This window comes from Mauremys mutica, chromosome 9, assembly GCF_020497125.1.
Source record: "Mauremys mutica isolate MM-2020 ecotype Southern chromosome 9, ASM2049712v1, whole genome shotgun sequence".
NCBI classification, from domain to species: Eukaryota; Metazoa; Chordata; order Testudines; family Geoemydidae; genus Mauremys; species Mauremys mutica.
The window spans coordinates 57,380,638-57,403,586 of record NC_059080.1 but is presented as its reverse complement, the minus strand read 5'-3'; the positions used below and the strand labels follow the sequence as shown (position 1 = coordinate 57,403,586).

Genomic DNA, 22,949 nt, shown 5'->3' with positions numbered 1-22,949 from the left:
CACATGCTCTGTGGAATGCATTGGAGATGTGACCCCTGAAAACATGGTCCAGTTTCCAGAAATCAGACCTAGTTAAGTTAACCCTATGCGTCTGATCACCATAGGCTTAGAACTTGAGTTATAACTGATAATGTTTGCAAAACCCCTCTGAATAAGCAAACTTCCTACAGTGAAAGCTCTCCCAGTAAATGCAGGGTGGATGACACCCGTATTGCACATTCATTGACAGATGCATTCTCGAACACAGTTAGAACTGTTCCCTAAAACACACTTTGATTGGCCAGAGTTAGATTAATAAGTGATAAATCAAACCTTTAAGGAATCTGAGCAGCTGAGGATGGCTGTGTACTAGTAGGTAAGTAAACTTGACATACATTGACTTTTTAAACTGAACTGGACAAAACATTAGGAACCATAACTACAGGGAACAATCCTACATTGGCAGGGAGAATAACTGAATAGGGTCATTCTGCAGATTAAAAGAGGACACTGACTGCAGTAGGATTTCATGCACTGAAACTAAGCCCATTGTTTACTAGAAATTGATCAATGCAAATCCTCCTTCCAGCTGGATTTATTGATCATTCTTTCACATGCATGCAGGGTGCCATGTATAGCACCACTGGATTTTATAAGGCTCTGAGATAAAATGAATCAGAAAACATAACAAATCTATGAGCAAAATCTTTGCCTATCTATTTATGTGGCCCAATCAGTATATTATCTGAGTGCCAGAGGAATTTAATTTAAGTCCAATGGAAGCTGCGGATTGATATAGTCAGCGCTTTACTTATGTTATAATGCACCCCAAGGAGGAGAATAGTTGATGAGAATTTATACAACTACGAATTCTTGTGCTCTTTAAAAGCACTTACCTGTCCTTGAATCCCCTCAGCACCTTCTGGATCAGAATGGCCTTTTCAGTGAGCGCCTTGTCTCGCTGCACCTCCAATACCATATCGTGATAATCCTGTTTAAAAAGAGTCACAAATATACATTGATTTAATGGTTTCAACACAGAACCACCAGAAACTTGACACAAAGGGCAGCATCTGTGCTGAAGGGGCCCAGAACTTGCAGGCATGCTGCGAGTTGGCTTCAATGTACATTCTCAGAGCTGGAGGAGGAAGTTTATGCAGCACCTGGCCCACTATGCTTGCTTGTAGCCATCTGCAGACGTACAGTACACCCACACTATAACATGCTCTGTACCCTCAGGGCCTGAGCAGGGAGTTATGAAGTGCAATCCACTGTTCCACTGCACGAATGGGAAATGGGAGTGGGTGAGTGAATCAGCTTCTTATGGGACGAGCCATTTGGTGGCACAGCGATACCCGCTGAGCTACATTGTCTAAAGGGCCAAAGAACCAGCCTCGGAGAGTATTCACATTAGAACTCGGCATCGCTGACTTAGTTCTCCTTAACTGGGAATTCAAGCTTTCCTATGAGGCACCCATAATTTTTTTTTAACCTTAAGAGGTAGCAAATGGCCTTTATTACTTACTTTGAGGAAAATCTTGGTTCTTCCAATTTTCCAGTCTTCATCTTTCCCTAGAACCGCCTCAGAAATGTAAATGCAGCACCGACGAGCATCATCCTGCAGCTGATGAGGAAAAATCATTGTCACTGATTGGGGCTTGGTTAGAAATACAGAAGTTGCAGGATCTAAGCATCTATGACCCTGGCATTTCATAGCATGAAGAACAGAAATTTACGAGGTCTGAGAGGCCTCAGGATTGAGAGTGCCAAGCGCAGAAATGGCTTGGGTTTAAAGGGCTCCAGGACCAAGAGCAGGAGGAATGTTCGTGTTTGTTCTGAGAAGTCCCGGTATCCAAAGCCAGGGGCATGTTAATTTCTCAGCGCAGAGAGATCTCAGAAATGAGGGTGCGGAGAATGAAAGTGTTTTAGATTTTGGAATGATGCGCTTGGCTGGGATATTTTCAGGAATTTCAGGCCCTCTGGATCTAACAGCATGAGCCATTACTGCTTGAGCTAAAGGGAACGTGAACATGAAGAATAAAGGTATTTAAACCCTGTTTAGCCATGTGCTCCAGTATATGTGAGCAGTGAGCTGAGACCATTTGAGGCTTAAAACCTAACTGAGAGTATATTACACTCAATGCCTCATCAGGAAAAGTCCAGTTAGCATTAATCAAGTTCCTGTGGACACACCTGTTCTCGAGCGGACATTGGCAGCAGGACTCTGTATCTCTCAAAGAACTCTGCAAAGCTGTAGCGAATCGGATAGCCAGCCTTCCTAATCCGAATGGTTTCCATCATTCCCGAATAGCGCAGCTGTCGGATACACAGCTCCCGATCAAACAACTGAAAGGACAGACACATGAAGAAACTTATCACAGAAACAAATTGTTCATGTAATGTTCCTTAGAGAGCATCTGCTGACTCCTGCAGATACCAGGATGGTTTCAAAATGAGATATTACTCTCTTTTTAAATTGCCTTTTTTATATGTCAGTGCACCAAATTCATTGCTGGTGTAAGAAAGAGACTTCTCTGGAGCTGCATATTTGCACATGGCAGCAGCAGAAATGATCCACTTACTTTGGGTCTGATTTTTAAAGGCCATTTCCAATTCCACATCTGCACTTTTAGACCCATGAGAAATTGTGGGTCTGCTTTTGTAGGTAACAAATAACTGCAGGAATAATTTGTGACACTTATTGGTCTGACTTCCTAACTGATCCTGCAAACCAGCGAGATATCTACAGATCAGAAACTGCCCCTGCAAAATTGTGCCTGCATTTTATCAAAGGAACAAAATTAGAGATTCAGGTGAGGTCTTTTAAAAATCCACACCTTAAAGTCATCCATCATACTCTGGGCCCAGTGCTCAAAGGTGAGCATGTACACAGGACATCCCATACCTTGGCAATCAGATTGCCAGATAGGTGTATGAAATGGGTAACTCTGAAGGCAAGACCCAATCTGAGCAAGCAAATATAAAATCTGGACATCCCTGAAACTTCCACCAAGAGTGATTAACATCCCTACTGCAACCACAAAGGCTGAAAGAAACCAAGATGACACAAACCAGGCCTGATTCACCACAGACTTCCACCTGTGTAGTCACTGACACCTTTACAAGTGGCTGTCAAATGCTACCGAATCAGCCCAGTAGGATTGTACTCTCCCTCTGCACAAGTGTCAGTGACAGCACAAGCGGCAAGACCCTGGAGCCTCAGGCCTCACGTAGTGTGGTCTAGTGCTATAGTTTTTGTGCATAGTTTGTTTTTAAAATGTCACTTTGGAAATTGTAACCCCTTAAAGGGCCTTTCCTACAAGCTGCAGAGACTAAGGGAGGGGAAGGGCAGGATTTCATGAACTGCTAAGTGTTAAGATCAGGGCTCTAAAGAGGTTACTTTAAGAAGTGAACTTCCTCACATCCTGAATAATGACAGCCAGCCCCAGTGCGTAGATAAGGGACAGGATCTCAGGATTCTTGCCTGATGTAAATATGAACAGACCATCAAGTACCAGTGAAGAGATACTCGCCAGCTACTTTGAACAGTTGAGGATGGGCAGGTTTTTTTTCCCTTCAGTCCTCTGTAGTTGTTATTCTGTTCAAATCACACATAAACTGAGAAAACAGAAACATACCACTGGCACTGGCATGCTTACTTGTGGCTACGTCTGCTGTGGTGGGACATGTGCCGGCTGAGAGGTGCACAGTAACTGTAACTTTTCATGGCTACTGGATGAAAGACAGGGATACACCCCTCCAAGTGACAGCAGTTATGCCACAGGATCCCATCCTGCCCAGGCTGACCCACTTTAAGCAGGCAAGTAGTCTCAGTGACCTGTGTGGGACTAGTCACGTACTAACAGGTAAGCACAGGTGTAAGTTGGCAGGGTCAGGGCCTTGGTCTGCATGGCAGTATGGAAGAAGTCGTTCCATTATTGTTTCATTGCAACCTGAGCTCTGTTGGAGGTGAGGACTCAAGTCTATCTCCCACTGAAGCAATGGCGGCCTTCCCACAGACTTAAAAAGGGCATTGGATCAGGTCTGATATGATTAGACCACTCTATGGGCTCAGTTCGGCCAGGCACTGAGCTCCTCCCAGGCGGTTCTGAGCACCCTTAATGCCTGCTGAAGTCAATGGGAATTGAAAACACACAGCAGCTTGCAAGAGAAGACTCAGCCTAACCAAAATGATGTGCTCCATTCAGGTAATGATGTGCTCCATTCAGCGCAGCCAGTGTGTGAGTCACTACATGGCCAATTCTTTTTTTAAAATTTGTATTTCTCTATCTCTGGGCCAGATCCTCAGCTGGTGCAAGCTGACATCACTCCATTGACTCAATAGAGCACTGCTGATTTACAGCAGCTGCATTGGCCCTTTGTTTCCAAAACTAAGGTGGACACACATTTGTCAAAGGAGCTCAACCCACCCCCTGAATTTACATCTGCCAAACACTGGTCACTAGAGGCTTGGTCCAAAGCCCACTGAAGTCCTTAGGAAGACTCTCACTGACCTCGGTGGGCTTTGGGCCAAGCTCTAGGTGCCCACAGCAGGTTGATGCAGGTTTTTGAAAAGATGCAAGATTGTGAGTGCAAAGCCCACGTGTTTTAAATGTAGTCTGTCCATTGGCGAGTTGGGAGGTTCTAGTAAGGACGATCCCATCATCGCTTCCTAGCGTGGCAGATAATTGCACCTTGGCGGTGCTGGACCTCGCAACATAGAACTAAATTCCATTTGATCTAGGTTTTTCTATAGCCCACATCACTGCAATCTCTGAGCACCTCCTCTCTGTTGACTCTTAGCACACCAGCTGAGATAGCACAGTGCTATTGTCCCCAATTCAAACGAAGGAACTGAGGCATGGACAGATGAAGGTCGCACAGGGAGTCTGAAGCCAGGGCCAGAGCTCCAGGCACCAGCGGAGGAAGCACATGCCTGGGGCGGCATCATTCCATCCATTCTTGGGGCAGCATAGTCCCCAAGCATGGCTTTTTTTTTTTTTTTGCTTTGGCAGTTCGGGCGGCTTTTTTATTTTATTTTATTTTATGCCTGGGGTGGCAAAAATGATAGAGCCAGCCCTGTCTGGGGCAGAACCAAGTCTTGATTTCCTGAGAACCAGTCCAGTGTCTTAGGCCTGGTCTACACTAAGGGGGAGGGGAGTTGAACTAGGGTACGCAAGTTCATATTCGCGTAGCTGAACTCGAAGTACCCTAGTTTGACTGACTTACCCGTCCAGACGCGGCGGGGTTGAACTCCGCGGCTCCAAGGTCGACTCCGCCACCGCCGTTCGCGGTGGTGGAGTTCCGGAGTCGACCGGAGCGCGCGGGGAGTTCGAACTATCGTGTCTTGATTAGACGCGATAATTCGAACTCCGAGAAGTCGAACTCACCGCGTCGACCTGGACGGTGAGTATAGACCTACCCTTAACTGCAAGACCTTCCCTCTTCCCTTGTGACACTGCTCAGATGGCCCTTCTCCACATTAAACACCAACACCTTTGTCCCTCAGTATGATCACTTTTGGCCCCATAGTTATATTTTTTCCCTTTCCCTATTTGTTGTTAGTTAAAACCCTCCCAATTCTCTGTTTTGCAGGCACAAGGGTGGCTTTTATAACATTTCAGTATATTCCTCATTCCTGGTTTTGCAATATATCACTCCAAAACCTTTTGCAGGGGCCCTTTAAAATTAAAGCCACTCTGTACTATTGCCGTTTTTATTACAGCCACCTTAGAACTCCAGCTATTCTTGGTTAAGGTGGAAATACAAGATGCTATGCAGCAACTGAGGATTTCTGCTAAGTCACTTTCCCTCTAAACACAAAAGTTACTGCAGGTAAGACGCTGATCTAGTATTTTTGAAGTATTACCAAAGGCTTCTTGTAGTCGTTGGGTTTGATACAGCGAATAAAGTACGGCTGGCAGCTCCCCAGGATTTTCATCAGCTGCTCCAGAGACTGTTTGAATTGACCACCTAATGTAGACAGGCGTTTGGTAGTATCCGAGCCCTGGAGAGAATAAGCACATACATGATTCTTACCTCCCATGGGCCCACTAATAACATTGCTGTGTGTTCCTGGAAAGAGAAACACATTTTTTGACAGTCCCCTAATTTCTGTTTCTGTACCCACTAGGGGCCAGATCTGTCATCCTTACTCTACGCTGTACTTACCTGTGCCAGTAACCCCCCTGCGCTCACTGGGATTACTCACATGAGTAAAGTGCTGCTCAGTGTGCATGGGAGTGGCAAAGTCCTACCCATCGTGTGTACCAAGGGCAAGGATCCTTCTCTGCGGACAAGTTCTGTGTATGTTATAGGACCTGCCTTGGCATGTACCAGGTTATTATTGCAATGGTAATTAATGTGTGTGTGCTTGTGAGCTTGATAGGAAACAGCATGTACATAAGCAATACTGACCTCCAGGCTAGGTATTACCTGGCAGTTCATGCCCAGCTGGCCAGGCTGAGGGCCCACGGCTTCCCAGCCAGCCATTAGCCACAGAAGTCTAACTTCAAGGTCATTATTGCTATTGTAAACAGTGAAATGGTAAAAATACGCAGAATACATAGTGAAAAGTTAAGAGCTGATCTGCATATGGTCATAAATACAGAGTCCTTTGCTTATAGCAACAGTGCCAAATTCTGCTCTCTGTTCCACTGGTGCAACTCCAATGGAAACGCACCTTTATTTTAGTTACTGCCAGTTTTCAGCTGCCTAAGTGGGAGCAGAATTTTCCACAGTCTTTGCTACACAGAGCATTGTAGTGGGAGTTAATCTCAGCTTTCCATTGTGTTTAAACTGCACATTCCATTACAGTGACACTCTGTTCAAATCATAGAATCATAGAACTGGAAGGGACCTTGAGAGTTCATCTAGTCCTGAACTCAAGCAAGGCAGGACTAAGCATTATCTAGACCATCCCTGACAGGTGTTTGTCCACCCTGCTCTTAAAAATCCCCAATAATGGAGATTCCACAATCTCCCTACACAAGTTATCCCAGTGCTTATCCACTCTGACAGTTAGGAAGTTTTTCCTAATGTCCAACCTAAACTGCCCTTTCTGCAATTTAAGCCCATTTCTTCTTGTCCTATCCTCAGCGGTTAAGATTCCTACCTACAGAAGGGTTCCATTGCAATTGTTTCTTTGTTTTTTAGTACAGGGCTTCTTCAGAGCAAGGAGCTAATAACTGTGTGTGACAGAAGGTTTTTTTGATGGTGGGGAACCACAGACTCCATTAGCCCATGTTGCTATTACGCTTAAGCAAATCCATTCTGATCCTCTTCCCTCTCTAAACATTTCACACTTAGCATCTAACATTGAGCACTTCTGCAGCTTTACCTATGGATCAACACTGCCCTCCCGTGGCCAAACACATGCACTTTTGGAAAATATTTCCTCAGAGTCCCCTAGAGCACTGGCTTTCAAACTTTTTTTCTGGCAACCCAGTTGAAGAAAATTGTTCATGCCCGTGACCCAACGGAGCTCAGGATGAGGGGTTTGGTGTGTGGGAGGAGCTCAGGGCTGGTGCAGAGGGTTGGGTTGTGGGGGTGAGGGCTGTGGGGTGGAGCTGGGAATGAGGGGTTCAGGGTGTGAGTGGGGCTCTGGGATGGGCCAGGAGCTTGGGGTGCAGGAGGGAGGCTGTGGGCGCAGGCTCTGGGATGGGGCCAGGGATGAGGGGTTTGGGGTACAGGAAGGGGCTCTGGGTTTGGGGGGGCTCAGGGATGGGGCAGGGGATTGGGGCATAGGGTTGGGGCACGGGCTTACCTTGGGTGACTTCCCGGTCAGCAGCAGTGCTAAGGCAGGCTTTCTGCCTGCCCTGGCACTGCAGACCAGGCTGCGCCAGGACCGGCTCCTAGGCAGAGGCACGTGGCTCTCGCCCGCAGACACCCTCTGCTGGCAGTCCCAACAATCAACATCAAGGCAGTGCATCCAGGAGCAACAGGGAGAGGGAGGGCCACCCATTGGTTTCTCAAAATGCAGCCACCCATATTGCCACCCACCCCCACCCCATCACAGCCCAGGAGGCTGTGGCTGCAAGAAAAGCCCCTGGTGGCTGGATTTGAGAAATACTGAATTAGTTACTGCCAGGGACTGGGGGAGCCTGAGAATAGCTTCTGGCAGGCTGCTGTGACCAAGCAGGTAGTTACTGGCAGGGACTGGGGGAGTGAGGAAGGAGCTTCTGGCTGGCTGCTGGGACTCAGCTAAGATGGGCTACAGGGAAGCAGTCCAGGGAAACATAGAGCAGCAATTAGTAAAGGGACACAGCGAAAGGATTAAAGGGTCCCTGGGTTGGGGCCCAGAGCAGTGAATGAGACTGGAACACACACACACCCCCAGCCACTGAGGGAAGTGGCTGTTCCCTAAGGAAGGGAATTAGAGCTGTGGCACTGCAGGGAAGAGGGCTGCACTGGGACTGACTCAGTGGGGAGCTGTGGTCAGCAAACTGAGTCCAAGAGGAGTGACTCAGCAGGAAAGCTGGGGTCACTGAGGACTCAAGTAGAGGCAAGGTGACCCCAGGGAAAAATCCCTCAGGGCAGTGCTCAACTCCAGAGTAGGAGCCTTTCAACCTCGCTGGACCAAGCGAGGGTACCGGGATGGGCCCCGTTGGGCTGGTTAAAGACTGAGCCCAGGGAGGGTGTAGGACATGGGGGACATTTTGGATTGTGTGCCCCAGAAGGAATTTGTTTGGTTTTGCACATGGACTGTGAGAGACTCAGCCAGAGGTCTGAGTCCTCAAAGACCTGCCTGACAAGTGCAGCAACCAACGGGGCACCGTGAGTGGAGAAAATTGAGAAAAAACACACACTCGACCAGGGGCGTTTGCGAGAGGTGAGTGCACCCCATTACAACCTTGCTATCCAATACAGCAGTATCTGGGACAGGGCTCCTAGGATGTAGTTCACAGGACTTATATTTTATTCTGGACTGGCTGTCTGAATGATCCCATGCACAATGCCTGGACTGCACAATGTTCCACTCCCAGATCACGTCCTATGATACTCTTAAATGATCCCACATGAAGTTCTGAGATTCCCAACAAGCTATCCTGGGACTTCAGATGGAGAGTTTTTAATCAATTGCCAATTGTCTGCCTACCCCTAGAGTTGTATTCACTCTAGCGTGGTGCCTCGTCACACTTTGCTTCAATTAAAAGGAGCTTCTGGATTTACAATGCATGCCTTTAGTCATGATTTTCTCCATGCCACCTCCACTCAGACACACACACACACACACACACTATAGTGATGAACACGTGCACACTTAGACAGTTGCAGCTGGCATCTACCTTCAGACAGAAAGCCAGGCACAGCTGAGGCAGACTCAATATAGACTTGTCAATTTGCTGTCTGAGCATGCTGAAAAAGAAGTACAGCTCAGATGCTTCAATGGGAGCCTGAATGTAGCCTCCACATGGGCCATTCAGGGAGAGGAAGGTCTAAGGCCCCCTGTTACTCTGAGTTTTGGGTTGTCATCATAGCAGTTTATGGCAATAATTCAGGATTCCAGTTGATCATGCAAGCTGTTCTACCAGCAGGGCCGGCTCCAGACCCCAGCGCGCCAAGCGTGCGCTTGGGGCGGCATTTTGCCGGCAGGGCGGCAGCCGGCTCCGGAAGACCTTCCACAGTCATGCCTGTGGGAGACCCACCGGAGCCGCGGGGCCAGCGGACCTTCCGCAGGCATGACTGCGGACAGTTCGCTGGTCCCGCGGCTCATGTGGACCTCCCGCAGGCGTGCCTGCGGATGCTCCACCGGAGCCGCGGGACCAGCGAACCCTCCGCAGTCATGCCTGTGGGAGGTCCGCTGGTCCCGCGGCTCCGGTGCACCTCCCGCAGGCATGACTGCTTGGGGTAGCCAAATTCCTAGAGCCGCGCCTGTCTACCAGTGCACAAATTGCTCAAGGGAAAGACAGAAGAGTTTGCAGACAGAATGTAAGACCATTTGGAAGGCTGAACATAATCAAGCACACTTCAGATTTTTTTTTTTAACTAAGTAGAAGAAAGCCAACCTTGAGGGTATGCTCAGCTCTGAGATGTTTTATGCTCCCACGGCCTAGTGTAGCCACGGTTGTTTCCACCTGGAAGATCTGCCTCAGGAATTTGTTTTTGGAAGAGTAAACCAATTGCATTATGTTGGAGCTGAGCATGTCACGATTCTTCTCCAGGAAACCTGTAGGTAAGAAATAAAATAACCTCATCATCTGCGCTGGCTCTGATCCCAGGCTGCCACTCTAAAATAAACCTAATTTACAGCAACTTGCAGCTCAATTTAAATGAATCCTCTTGCTTTCATTACTTCTGCTTTGCAAGCAGGAGGCTGTGTGAAATCTAGCACCCTAGAGAGGACAATGACCCATGGTGCAGCTGCCTCAGGGGAGAGGCGCTCTCCTCTCTTTGCTTCTGAAGAGGACCGTGCTTGTACAGAGAAGTGTTCTCACCTTTCGACTGGTAATAGACAATCCCAGCAAAGTGGCTGATACCAAATTTGGTGTCATGGACGCTCCTCGGTGGGATGTAGACTTTGCTTTTGCCATGATGGGAATTTATTTTGTTTAGCAGCGTGGCGTCAGTGCCCTAGGAACAAACACAACCAAGAGACAGGGGTGAAGCAGATTCTCTCTGCAAGCACTGGCCTCTACAGTGCAAGCAAAAAAAATAGTGCTCCGAGATAACAAAGGGTTAAATCTGGACCGGCACTGGATGATTGCACTGGAGTGGGAGAGAGGGAAAGTGTTGTTAAGAGCACTTGGCTCCAGCAGTAGGGCAAGGCACCATCTTACAAAGACAGGGCCTAGCTAGAGTATCCACTGGCACTTCACAGCACCAGTGAGTGTGTCCTGCTACCTTGGGGCCAGGGAATCACCCCCGCTGACTCCACTGTGGTCACCTGCAGCTGCTAGAAGAGCTCCAAAGCAATGCAAGAGGCGGTAAGAGTTGCTTGAGAGAACGTTCCCCTGGCCTCTTTGAGCCTTCCTGCCCAGCACAGGCTCAGTGGCACAGAGGCCCTCCATGAGGCTGGCACCGCTCTCCTTCCCCTGGCCCTTGTGCAGCTCTGGAGTTTACAGACAGGATTCTGCCCTGCACCTGCCAATCATCTGGGAAGCTCAACGGATGAGTTTGGTAGGCTGGCAGTCAGTTGGATGCTTGTCATTAAGCATATCGTTTTCATTACAATTCATCAGTGAGGGGGAAAAAAACCCACCAGGATAATGCTGTTGTTAAAAGGATGCTGTCAACAGCTTCCTCCTCCTTGGGGTGGCAGACAGCATGGGCAGGGCTGTGCTCTTTGAAGTGTCATGGGCCCTTGAGATAATAAAGAGGGAGCAAACCCTTTGCTCTTCTGAGTGCAGGGACTGCAGTTGTGATTATCCTTTTCCTGGAGCATGCAGAGAGCATGGGGGATGCTCTCCAGCCTCTGTGCTCTTACCACCTGGCATAACTGCATCATTTAAGAATACCATACTAGATGCCCAAAAAGCCAAAACTGAGGGTGAAGGCTGTGATGGTTAAAAAAATAAAAAATAGAGTGGAAGTGAAGGCAAATACATATATTTGTTATATTATAGCAAATGGAAGGAAGGGGATGTTAATAGTAATGAATATAAATCAGAAATTAGGACTTGTAGAAAATTGATAAGGGAAGCAAAGAGACACAAGGTGGCAGCTATGGACAGCAGCATTAATGCCAATAAAAAGGAGTCTTTTAAATATAATACGGGGAAAAAAAGAATCCTGACAATGATATTGGTCCATTACTAGGTGGAAATAGTAGAATTATCAATAGTAATTCAGAAAAGGCAGAAGTGTTGAATACATATTTCTGTTCTGTATTTGGGGAGAAAACAGATGCTATAGTCTCATCCTATGGTGATGATAACATAATTCCCATTCCACTAGCATCTCTGGAGGATGTTAAACAGAAGCTACTAAAGTTAGACATTTTAAAAATCTGGTCCAGCTAGCTTGCATCCAAGAGTTTTAGAAGAATTGGTTAAAGAGCTTGCTAGACTGTTAATGTTTTTCAATAAGTCTTGGAGAACTGAGGAACCAGAAGACTGGAAGAAAGCTAATGTAACAATTTTTTAAAAGGGTAAATGGAATGACCTGGGTGATGATAGGCTGGTCAGCCTGACTGCAATCCCTGGCAAGCTAATGGAGCAGCTGATATGGGACTCGATTAATAAAGAATTAAAGGAAGGTAAGATAATTAATGCAAATCAACATCGGTTTATGGAAAATAGATCCAGTCAGATGAACTTGTTTTCTTTTTTGATGAAATTACAGATTTGGTTGATAAAGGTAAAAGGGTTGATGTAATATTTAATATTTCTATAAGGCACGACATGTTGATTAAAAAACTAGAACGATATAAAATTAACATGGCACACATTAAATGGATTAAAAAACTGGCTAACTGATAAATTTCAAAATGTAATTGTAAATGAGGAATTGTCATTGAGCAGATGAGTTTCCAGTGGGGTCCCACATGGGTTGGTTCTTGGCCCTACACTTTTTAATGTTTTTATTAGTGACCTGAAGGAAAGCATAAAATCATCACTGATAAAGTTTGCAGATGATACAAAAATTGGGGGAGTGGTAAATAATGAAGAGGACAGGTCACTGATTCAGAGTGATCTGGATCTCTTAGTAAACTGGGTGCAAGCAAACAATACGCTTTTTATTTGACTAAATGTAAATGCATACCCCTAGGAACAAAGAATGTAGGCCTTACTTATAGGATGGGGGACTCTCCATCCTGGGAAGCAGTGACTCTGAAAAAGCTTTGAGGGTTGTGGTGGATAATCAGCCAAACGTGCTCCCAGTGTGACGCTGTGGCCAAAAGAGTTAACGTGACCCTGGGATGCATAAACAGGGGAATTTTGAGAAGGAGTACAGAGGTTATTTTACCTCTATATTTGGCACTGGGGTGACTGCTGCTGGAATCCCGTGTCCAGTTCTAGTGTCCACAATTCAAGAAGGATGTTGATAAATTAGAGAGGGTTCAGAGAAGAGCCACGAGAATGATTAAAGGATTAGAAAACCTGCCGTATAATGATAGACTCAAAGAGCTCAATCTATTTATTTTAACAAAGAAAAGGTCAAGGTGTGACTTGATTACAGTCTATAAGTGTTTACGTGGGGAACAAATATTTACTAATGGGCTTTTCAATCTAGCAGAGAAAGGTGTAACATGATCCAATGGCTGGAAGTTGAATCTAGACAAATTCAGACTGGAAATAAGGCATACATTTTAACAGTTAAGGTAATTTACCATTGGAACAACTTACCAAGGGTTGTCATGGATTCTCAATTGCCTTGTAATGACAATTTTTAAATCAAGTTTGGATATTTTTCTAAAAGATCTTCTCTAGGAATTATTTCTATGGCCTGTGCTATACAGGAGGTCAGACTAGATGGTCACAGAGGTCACTTCTGGCCTTGGAATCTATGAGTCTACAAGAGCCATAAATGATTCTGGCCCCGAAGAATTCTGGAGCAGCAACTGCTCCCACCTGTAAGCAGTGTCTGGCACACAGTCAACCAGGGAACCATCTACAGTGTGCACAAGAGTTTTAATCTCATGGACTTTCCCCTTTGGGTTGCAACTGGATAGGACACTAAAGGTAGTGAAGGGACTTCTGTGGGGAGATGACTCTCACTTGGTCTTACCAGCTCACAGTCCCTCCAGAAGAGCTTTCTAGGCAGCTGCCCTCTGTGTGAAGCCAAGAGACCAGACAGAATAAGGCTCTCACCTTAGGGAACTTGCTTTCCTCATCAATGAGGGAGACAATGTTCATGGGTTTGAGTGCGATCACTTCCAAAGCCTGGTGGTTATCTGTGAAGTCAATGTGGCTCCAGGAGATGTGCTCCGCAAGGTATTCCTCCTGCTCCAGCTTGAAGACATGGCGCACAAAGAACTGCTGAAGGTGCTCATTGGCAAAGTTAATACAGAGTTGCTCAAAGCTGCAGGGGAACAGCACGGGGAATCCACTGTCACCTCCATGTTACCTGGTACCATCACTATCACTGGACAGTATTATCTGACACTCTATATTCGATACATGTACACAGGGAACACTGTTATAGTTTAGGTGATACCATTTCACACTGTTAATGAACACCCCTGCTGTATGGTGTTCTATCTGGGCACATATCACCATGCCCAACAACTCACATGCAACGGACTCCTTCATATAGTGTGCAGCTGGCAGGACAGATTGTTTCATTTTATATTTTGTTTTGTTGTTTACAGAGACCCTCAGGAGCTTCCTGGTTGTGTGCTTAGCTAGCCTATATAGGTGTGTGATTGGATTCCTCTTACTCTTGTCCTCTCTGCCACCCTTCCTCCTTTTATTTGTCACTCACGCATCTGGTCTTGTAAATGCTTGGGGGCAAGGATTTTGTGTGCTGGTCAGGGGCGGCTCTAGCAATTTGGCCACCCCAAGCACAGCGGCATGCCGCGGGGGGCGCTCTGGCGGTCGCCGGTCCCGCGGCTCCGGTGGACCTCCTGCAGACGTGCCTGCGGAGGGTTCGCTGGTCCCGCGGCTCCGGTGGAGCATCCGCAGGCATGCCTGTGGGAGGTCCATCCGAGCCGCAGGACCAGCGGACCCTCCGCAGGCACGCCTGCAGCATGCCGCCCCAAGCATGCGCTTGGTGCGCTGGGGTCTGGAGCCAGCCCTGGTGCTGGTGTGTCTGCACACCATGAGGCCCTGATCTGGATTGTGACCTTCAGGAGTAGTAAATAGTATTATTTATTATTAATTATTAGGCACCATCATAATATAACCAGATTTATCACATATTGCATTAAAGGTAGCATACAGAAATGTGATACTGATCACATGCTTCCTGGGCTTTATCCCAGGTGTGGCATATTTGGTACATTAATATGCAGACCACCAGTGGTTCATGGTCTGCACAGCATTTGCTGATGGTCTGTGGAAAGCTGGCTAGTTATATGGTGCTGGCTCTCCTCCTTGTGTCCTGCTGGTTCCCTACCAAAGAGCCTCAGTGCCCCTTGAAGGAGCTGGACACAAGGAGGCAGAGGAAGCCTAGCAAAGCCCCAGGCTGCAGGCCTAGTTAAGGGCCCACAAAGGGATACTGGGGCTGCAGAGAGGCAGCCCAGAGATAGGCAGAGGCAGTTGGTCCAACCCCCCTTGCCAATGATGAGTGGTTTATAGACTGCAGTCCGCCCCAGGGAGCGGGGGCTAGCTGATGACTGGCAGTAGCCACTGAGGCGAGGTGGGGATAGGGCGTTCGGGGTTCCCCTGGGAGGGGAGACCCAGGGCTTGTGGGTTGCTGCAGTGGGCAGAACCCCTGGGCAAAGGGCACCGGGGTCCAGGAGGGACACAGGGCCAGTGGCAGGCGAGACATCAGCCAGCGGAGGGCGCTCCGGAGCTGGAAAAGAGCTAATTCCCTGGACAACCAGCAGGAGGTGCCGTGCCGGGCAGTCGTTGCCCTGCGACAGGACCACTACTATCTAAGAGGAAACAGAAGCTGCCCTTGAGGCCCGAAGCCACCAATGGGAGAGGACTGTCCAGGAGAGATGGGAGAGACAATGGGCATTATGTCCGGGAGGAAGAGGCATCTGGGCAGCATGTCCACAGGAGCAGGGAAATCAAGCAGCCTGAAACCATGTACAGGAGAAGACTGGGCAAGAGGAAAGCATGCAGGGAATGGGAACCTGAGGTGTCCACAACATGATCTCCATTAAGATGTGATCCATGCTATGATGAAGTTGGAGAACCCCTGTGCTGTGCAACATAGCTCAGCAGAGGTAATGGCATTTGTGTGGCAGGAAAAGTCAGCACAGGGATGTGCATCATGATCATCGCTAGGAAAATTCAGTGATGGAAGCAAACACCATCTTTACTTTGATCGCAAAGATGACAACGAATGAGCAAATTAATTCATTTGTTCCCTACCTTTATGTCTACTATTTGTCACTTTCCCTGATGGAAATGAATCTGGAACATCCTACCTGTTGGTGTTAAAGTTTTCAAAACCAAAGATGTCCAGAAGCCCAATGGACCTGCGCAAACTTTTAGAATCCTGATAAGGTGGGTTGAAAATTGCAGCATTGATCTTATTTACTATCCACAAGAAGAGGTGGCCATAGATCCCCTGCGGAAGAGTTAAAAAGGCGGTAAGGGCCCAATAATGCAAATCCTACTGGGCCTTGCGTTTGCTGTTCAGAATGAAGTCAACATGCACGTTCAGTGTAGCAAGATCTAGGGCCCAGTGATAAGTGTTTGCAGAACCAGGCCCTCAGACAGTCAGTAGACCCAGCCCTGAAAGCATTCACACTCTTTGAAAAGCATCAATGCAATGCACACTTGGAGGGGGTGAACTCCTTTACCTTCACAAAGGCGTCTCTCCCATCAGCAGCCTGGGCAACGCTCAGGGGCATGGACACGCTCTCTCCTCGGATGATGATCGAGTGGTTTGTAAGGCTGTTTTGCAGTTCTCCGGAGTCCACCTGTAGGAATAATCACTGCAGCTGGATCATTCAATGTAGATAAAGCAGACCTGGCAAAGACGGGAGGAGTCTGACTCAGGAAAAGGCGTGTAAGATAGAAGTGGGGAAAGCAGAGACAGGCTGTCTGACTGGTACTGTGGCCTACTGTCACAGGAAAAATAGCTGTTCCTGGGGCCTATATAGGGAAAGATCTCTCAGTCTGGAGGGGCATCACTGTGAGCATTAGCAGTGACAAGGGGACACTGCACAAAAGGAAAACACCATAAACAACCTCTCCACAGAAGCACATGTGCCAACAATCCACCCTCCCAGAAGGGGGAACAAACCAGAGAGCTAGTGAGAGAAGATGAGAATCCAGTACCTCAAGCAGTTTGGTTGCTACAGAAAAGTGTGAAGAATCCAGCACATCAGAACAGTCCAAGTTATCATACACAGCAGCTGGGAAGAGGAAACCACAAAGCTCAGTATACACACACAGTACAAGTCACTACCACTATGGTGCATGGCTGTGTTGTTACTGTTTGTATTGCTGTACTATCCAAGGCCAGGAGCAGGATCTTGGGCGGAGCACTGTACAGAAACACAGGCCATGTCCACACTAGCAGTATGTTAGCAGTATAGTTAATCCACACCGCAGACCAGCATAGCTCTGCTGGCAGTCTGTAGTGTAGCCCTGGCCGCAGTGAGAAAGTCACTGCCCTGAGAAGCTCCCAAGCTGAGATTAATCAGATCGCACTGAATAGAGGAAGTGAGAGTCACCTGCAGAATGCATTCAGTGCAATGCTAAGGCTGCAATTTGAATCAAACCCAACTCAGAGAATTCTGAGTTTCCACAATAACCCTGACTCAGGGCTTGCCTACACTGGCACTTTACAGCGCTGCAACTTTCTTGCTCGGGGCGTCAAAAAATACCCCTCTGAGCGCAGCAAGTTTCAGCGCTGTAAAGTGCCAGTGTAGACAGTGCACCAGCGCTGGGAGCTGTGCTCCCAAAGCTGGGAGCTACTCCCCTTGTGGAGGTGGTTTTTTTAGAGCGCTGGGGGAGCTTTCTCCCAGCGGTGCCGTGACTACACAAGCCACGTTAAAGCGCAGCTGCAGCAGCGCTGCCATGGCAGCGCTTTAACATTGCCAGTGAAGACGTGGCCTCAGCCTCTCCCTTCCCCCTAGCTCACAGAGTCCTCTTCATTATCATTCGTGCCAGGGCACGGTGTTATTTAATGCCTCAGTGTGTGTGAGGGGGCCTCTTTATGGCCTGGCAACTTTGTCTCACAGTGAAAATAGTAGCAGGGTCCCCTCTCAGAACAGAATTCAGTCAGCTCACCCACCAGTATTTCTATTGTCTGCAGCTGCTGCCCTTCCAAAACCCCAGTCGCCATCCACACCTGTTTGGCAGACAGCCACGAGCTGGCTCTTAGACAAGAAGGCAGATAGTGACCCACAGACTTTAAACACTGAGACGAAGGGAAGACCTAGCTGCAGGCAGTGCTGGGTTTACCTTCAAACTCGACGTTCCCCAGGTGCAGAATAGCAGCCAGCAGCTTGCTGATGTCCCAGTGCTCAGAATCTGAGAACATGAGGACCTTCATAGCAGAGCGGACGTGAGCATATTCCTTTGCATCATTACGGCCATCACAAGAAGTGCAGTCACCCTGCATCACAGCACATTCATAGGCACAGGGAAATCATCTGGTTATTAATACAGACCTAGCATAGCAGCCTCTAGGCTGCAGAACAAAACATATATAACAGAACTGCCTTGTAGGCTGCTCATTACAGACCCAATATACAAACCCTTGTATTTTTTTTTTTTTATTTCCCTTTTCCATGGTAGTTTCTTTCTTCGCTCCCACTCAAAAGAAGGTAACACATTGCTTGGAGTGGTGTTAGCCAATATGCATCTGTTAGGCATAGTATACACCGCGTGAATAGGTATGATGTGCACGATATTAATCTAACATACATTATGTACATGGGTGGTGGGAGAAGTTATGTTAACTGAATGGATTATGCTCTTTCCACAGTTCTGTTCACCCGTGTCAAGCCTCGCACACCACTTGGCAAAGCTGAAGTCAGCTTTGGCATTAGAACATAGGAAACATTTCAAAGCAGAGATGCATGAATACACCGTGTGCCAGGTACAGGGAGGGTGTACTTCCAGGGCTCATCAGCACCAGGAATACAGCATTCAAAACGAGATATGGGAAAGTATAGAGAGCTACCAAGGACAAACCTAGCTAACAAGTGGGTTAGACTGAAACTTAAAGTGAATAGAGGCTGTTAGCTGGCACACATGCAATATAAACAGAAGCAGGTTTGAGGATGGCTCTTTGAACCACACCTACTGTGTAAGGTGAACATGCTGTGGGATAAGAATGGTTTCCCAGAAAAAGGGTATAGAATAGATGTTTCCTTTTCATGTTATGCTGCGTTGTCTTTAGACAATGCATTTGGCTTTCCTGAACATTTTTATGAGTGAACCATGAGTGTAGTCAAACACTTGGCTACACACCTTTCTGTCAGTAGTGGGATGAGGCGTCCATTAGTGGGTCTCTGAGGTCAAACAGCACATGCTTCCATGGCTGAGCTGAGTAATATGGGAAGAGGAGAGAGAAGCTTAGGCCAGAGGCTGCTTCAACAACCAGCTACATTAAAGGCTGCTCTGGAGCAGGGAAAGAGGAGACGTAACTTTCAGCAGTCCGCCCACTTGCTGGGGATCACCATGGGATACATTTGCAGTGTTTCTTAGGACAGATTTGAGGTCACATCTCTTTTCCTGCCCCTGCTGTAGCTCTCCTCTGCCCTGTACAAGCATCCCCTGGTACTAGTCAGTAGGAATAACCCCCGTTTGAGAAATAAAGACAGGCAGGGTTGGGACAGTGGTAGAAAATACCTTTGCAAAATCAGAACACTAGAATCTAGCACAAGACACTGAACAGCATGATCCAAAAACAACAGGAGAAAGGTCTTCAGCAAAAGTCTGCCTGGCACAACTCAGCGCTCTGCCCTTTGCTACCTTCCATATAAATAATTGATTCGGGGCTGGCCCATGGTGTAGGGCATGTCTGCTGGATCAGTGAGTCCTGGGCAATGCAGTGCTGTGGCAGCAGGAAGAGTGAAGTGTCCTTATGTGGGGCTCTATTTATAGCACTACGAATAGCTATTTGCACCAATAGCTGAGCACAACAAAAATCATGGGCGCATTTCCCCTGGATCTAATCTGCCTATCTAAGTATTTTACTGCACTCATCACTGAGCTAAAAGGACTTCAGCCCTTCATGGAATACACAGTGCTTGAACTGCAGTAATAAGTGCTGACCACATTATCATTTTGTCCTGTCATTTCATTCCTGTAATCAACAAGCTGGAGAATCCGCTCCCACTCCCTGGGCCAATATCACACAGGGGCACTTTCCTTTAGGGGCAGCATCATTTGAGCCCATGGCAGTAGTGCATGCGAAAGGCCCAGAGGAACTGCAGGCATGTCCTAGCTAGTGAGATTCTTCCCATCCTTTAACGCAGAGCTCCACGGCTTTCTGTAAACATTCAGGCCTACGGTTACAAAAGCCTCCACTATCTGAGTAGCTTTGTTTTTTGGGTGCCCAACCCTGCTCCCACTGAAGTTTGTGGCATGAATACTGCTGCACTGGGTCCTAATTCCTTCTTTCCTCGTTTTTGTCCAAGTCACAGAGCAAAGCAGCGCAGCTCATGTTTTTAGTGTGAAGAACTTGGCCAGACTAGGGTTGGGATTTCCAAATCTGCTCAGAAGCACAAATCCCACTGAAAGTCAATGGTGGTGGTGCTGTTAAACCACTCGGTACTTTCAGCGGTCTCCCCCGAGATGAATCCCCACATCCCACAGGGGAAACTCTCTGGAAAACATACTGGGACCTTATGTTAGCTAGCCCAGACTAAAGAGAGAACCATATTACTAAGTTATTTCTGCAAGGCCCAACAGATAAGGACCATTGCTTCAGCTGTGAAATAAAGGAACATTTTGTACATGTTAATTCCTTTTCTCTGAGAAATACATCCAGGCCTTGTGTTCTCCCAGCTGGGAGATCAACGGCAGTCACTCGAAACTGGACTGCAGTGCAAAGGCTGGCACTGAGGAGCCAATTGAAGATGCTATTGATCTTTCTTAAGGCTGCTCTTGACGGATAGCTTCTAACGGCCATAAGTTGCACCCAGTGGTGGATACAGGACAATAAAATCTTAGAGGACACTGTAGCTTTTAATATTAATTCTTCTTTCACTCTAGGCATGGCCATTTCTATGTGAGAACCAGCCCTCTTGCACTCGCTTTCGCTGTGACACGTGAGAGCGGCCCTGCATGAGGAACCCCATGCTCAAGGCGATGGCAGCAGAGGGAGGTGCATCTTACCATGGTGAGGTAGGTGTACTCTGAAGCAGTGCCCAGGTTCAACATCTTCTTCTGCTCCAGATTCATCCCCATTAGCATGCAGTAAAATATATGATAGTTCCTTTCCTCCGGAGCCTGGAATGAGAGAAGTACCCCAGGGGACAGGCCTGTCAGTGCAGTCTCATAAAACAGGAGCAGAGTTAGCACTGACTCCCAGATGAGCCCTTACCTGCCGACAAACCCGGGACTTCTCCAGAAGGAACTGCTCTATCCGGGCTCCTTCGATCACGCTGCTTCGGTTGAAGTGGATGTCGATGTATTTCCCAAAGCGGCTTGAGTTGTCGTTTCGAATTGTCTTGGCGTTTCCAAAGGCTGGCGGTGGGAGGGAGTGTAGGACAGAGGGAGACACTGAGTTTACTCCCGCTGAGGGCATGCCAATGTCACTTTCAGACTACCTGGTCTTGCTGCTGGTATTTCACCTGGTGAGCTCCAGATTCCAGTGCCATGTAATCTGACTCACACTGGCAATGGCAGGCCCCAGACTCCATCCTACATTCAGCTGAACAGAGAGGCAGACAGCTGTGCATGGAAGCAAGTGGGCCTGAAATTTCTCATGTAGGTAGGGAGGGGACACCAGATCTTTCTTCATGGGAAGTGGGGAGGCTGTGGGAAGATCCTGTGGGAAGATACAATCTCCCTCAGCCAAACCCCTTCCTACAGAGTAGTGCAAGTACATGCCTACCCCTCACCATAACTCCCCCATCTTTCCCCAGCATGATCCCTTCCTGTTCCCAAAACCCTCTCGCAATTGCTTAGATTAGCCCTACTCTAACACCAAGCTTGTCAGACCTTGAATAAGTCCTTCCCAACCCCAACCATCCAAACTTTGCCACAGGTTCCCAATTCAGTGCCCCACATCCGCAGAAACTTTTGTTCCTCCCTAGGGAAGCAATCCCTGACTTCATCCCTCATCTTGTGGTTGAGCTAGAACATATAGTTTGGAAAGACGTACAATCTTGATTTTAAAGACATTGATGGAGAACCCATCACTCCAAATAACCTGTTCCAATGGTTAATTACCCTCATTGTTAAAAATTTGCACCTTATTCCTAGCCTGAATTTACTCAGCTTAAGCTTCTAGCCAATGGCTGGATCTTGTTATGCCTGTGTCTGCTAGATTGAAGACTTATCTGAAAACTTTTGCCTGTGTAGGTACTTATACACCATGATCAAATCACCTCTTAATCTTCTCTTAGATAAGACCAATAGATCGATCTTCTTAAAAATGTTGAATGACTCTCCTTGTATCTTAGAATATCTAGTTTTAACATGTGGGAATTGTGTTGAGTCAAAATCCCTGCAGATCTGGGGCAAAATCTCAGATGAACCACACAGATTTTGGGGAAAACTCTCTGCAGACTTTGCCAAAATTCCTTGTAGATTCCTTGGTCAACCACTACATTGTTGAGGCTTTAAGGTGTTCAGCTGCTGTGCCGCTTCAATGGCCCTGAGACATTACTGCGTTACTCCAGCTTCACACTGGCATCAAAATCACTGGTGTTATGGTGAATCAAGTATCTTAGCTACATAACCTACCTTCCAGAATGGGGTTGGCCTCCAGAATCTGCTGCTCAATCCAGGAATGCTGGCCACTGATAGCAGCTAAAAACTGCAGTATCAGTTTAGTGCTTTCAGTCTTCCCAGCTCCAGATTCTCCACTGGAATCCAAAACATAAATGTGGTAAATCAGTGTCTTGGTTTCCTTTTCTCTGCTACAGTGGAAAAAATGGCAGACCAGGGTAAGAATTCACGGATCTTCTCCATTTTACGGGACTGTCCTTAGTCTCGTAAGGAGTGAGGAGGCTTATCTTTCACCGTCTCATTCACTGAAGTGAAGCTATTCTTTGTACTATAATATTAAGGGCTAAATTGTTCCATCAGTTACACAAGTGCAAATCCACTGATGCTAGTAGATTGGCTCCAGTGTGAAGGAGAAATAAAATTTGGCTTTTCATCTTTAGTACTTATTGTACTATCTGTGCTGGTTTTAGTATGTTAACTTCTTGTTCCCAGTATCTCCTCTCCTAGCAAGAGACATCATTGCATTGACATTACCCAGCTCCTTTCACAAAAGAT

General features: G+C 47.3%; 1 protein-coding gene across 1 annotated transcript in view; it reads right to left on the bottom strand.

The window, feature by feature from the left end:
* The window catches only part of MYO7B (myosin VIIB), an 83,934-nt gene that overhangs the window by 46,018 nt on the left and 14,967 nt on the right, over positions 1–22,949 (bottom strand). Inside the window, exons 6-19 of the mRNA XM_045030719.1 lie at positions 22,410–22,531; positions 21,043–21,185; positions 20,835–20,948; positions 17,949–18,102; positions 16,818–16,894; positions 16,337–16,456; positions 15,959–16,101; positions 13,731–13,941; positions 10,416–10,551; positions 9,987–10,147; positions 5,849–5,986; positions 2,173–2,325; positions 1,505–1,603; positions 876–970 (exon numbers count right to left, since the gene is read on the bottom strand). Of these exons, the coding sequence (XP_044886654.1) occupies positions 876–970; positions 1,505–1,603; positions 2,173–2,325; positions 5,849–5,986; positions 9,987–10,147; positions 10,416–10,551; positions 13,731–13,941; positions 15,959–16,101; positions 16,337–16,456; positions 16,818–16,894; positions 17,949–18,102; positions 20,835–20,948; positions 21,043–21,185; positions 22,410–22,531 (1,866 nt within the window). The remainder of the gene's footprint in view (positions 1–875; positions 971–1,504; positions 1,604–2,172; positions 2,326–5,848; positions 5,987–9,986; positions 10,148–10,415; positions 10,552–13,730; positions 13,942–15,958; positions 16,102–16,336; positions 16,457–16,817; positions 16,895–17,948; positions 18,103–20,834; positions 20,949–21,042; positions 21,186–22,409; positions 22,532–22,949) is intronic.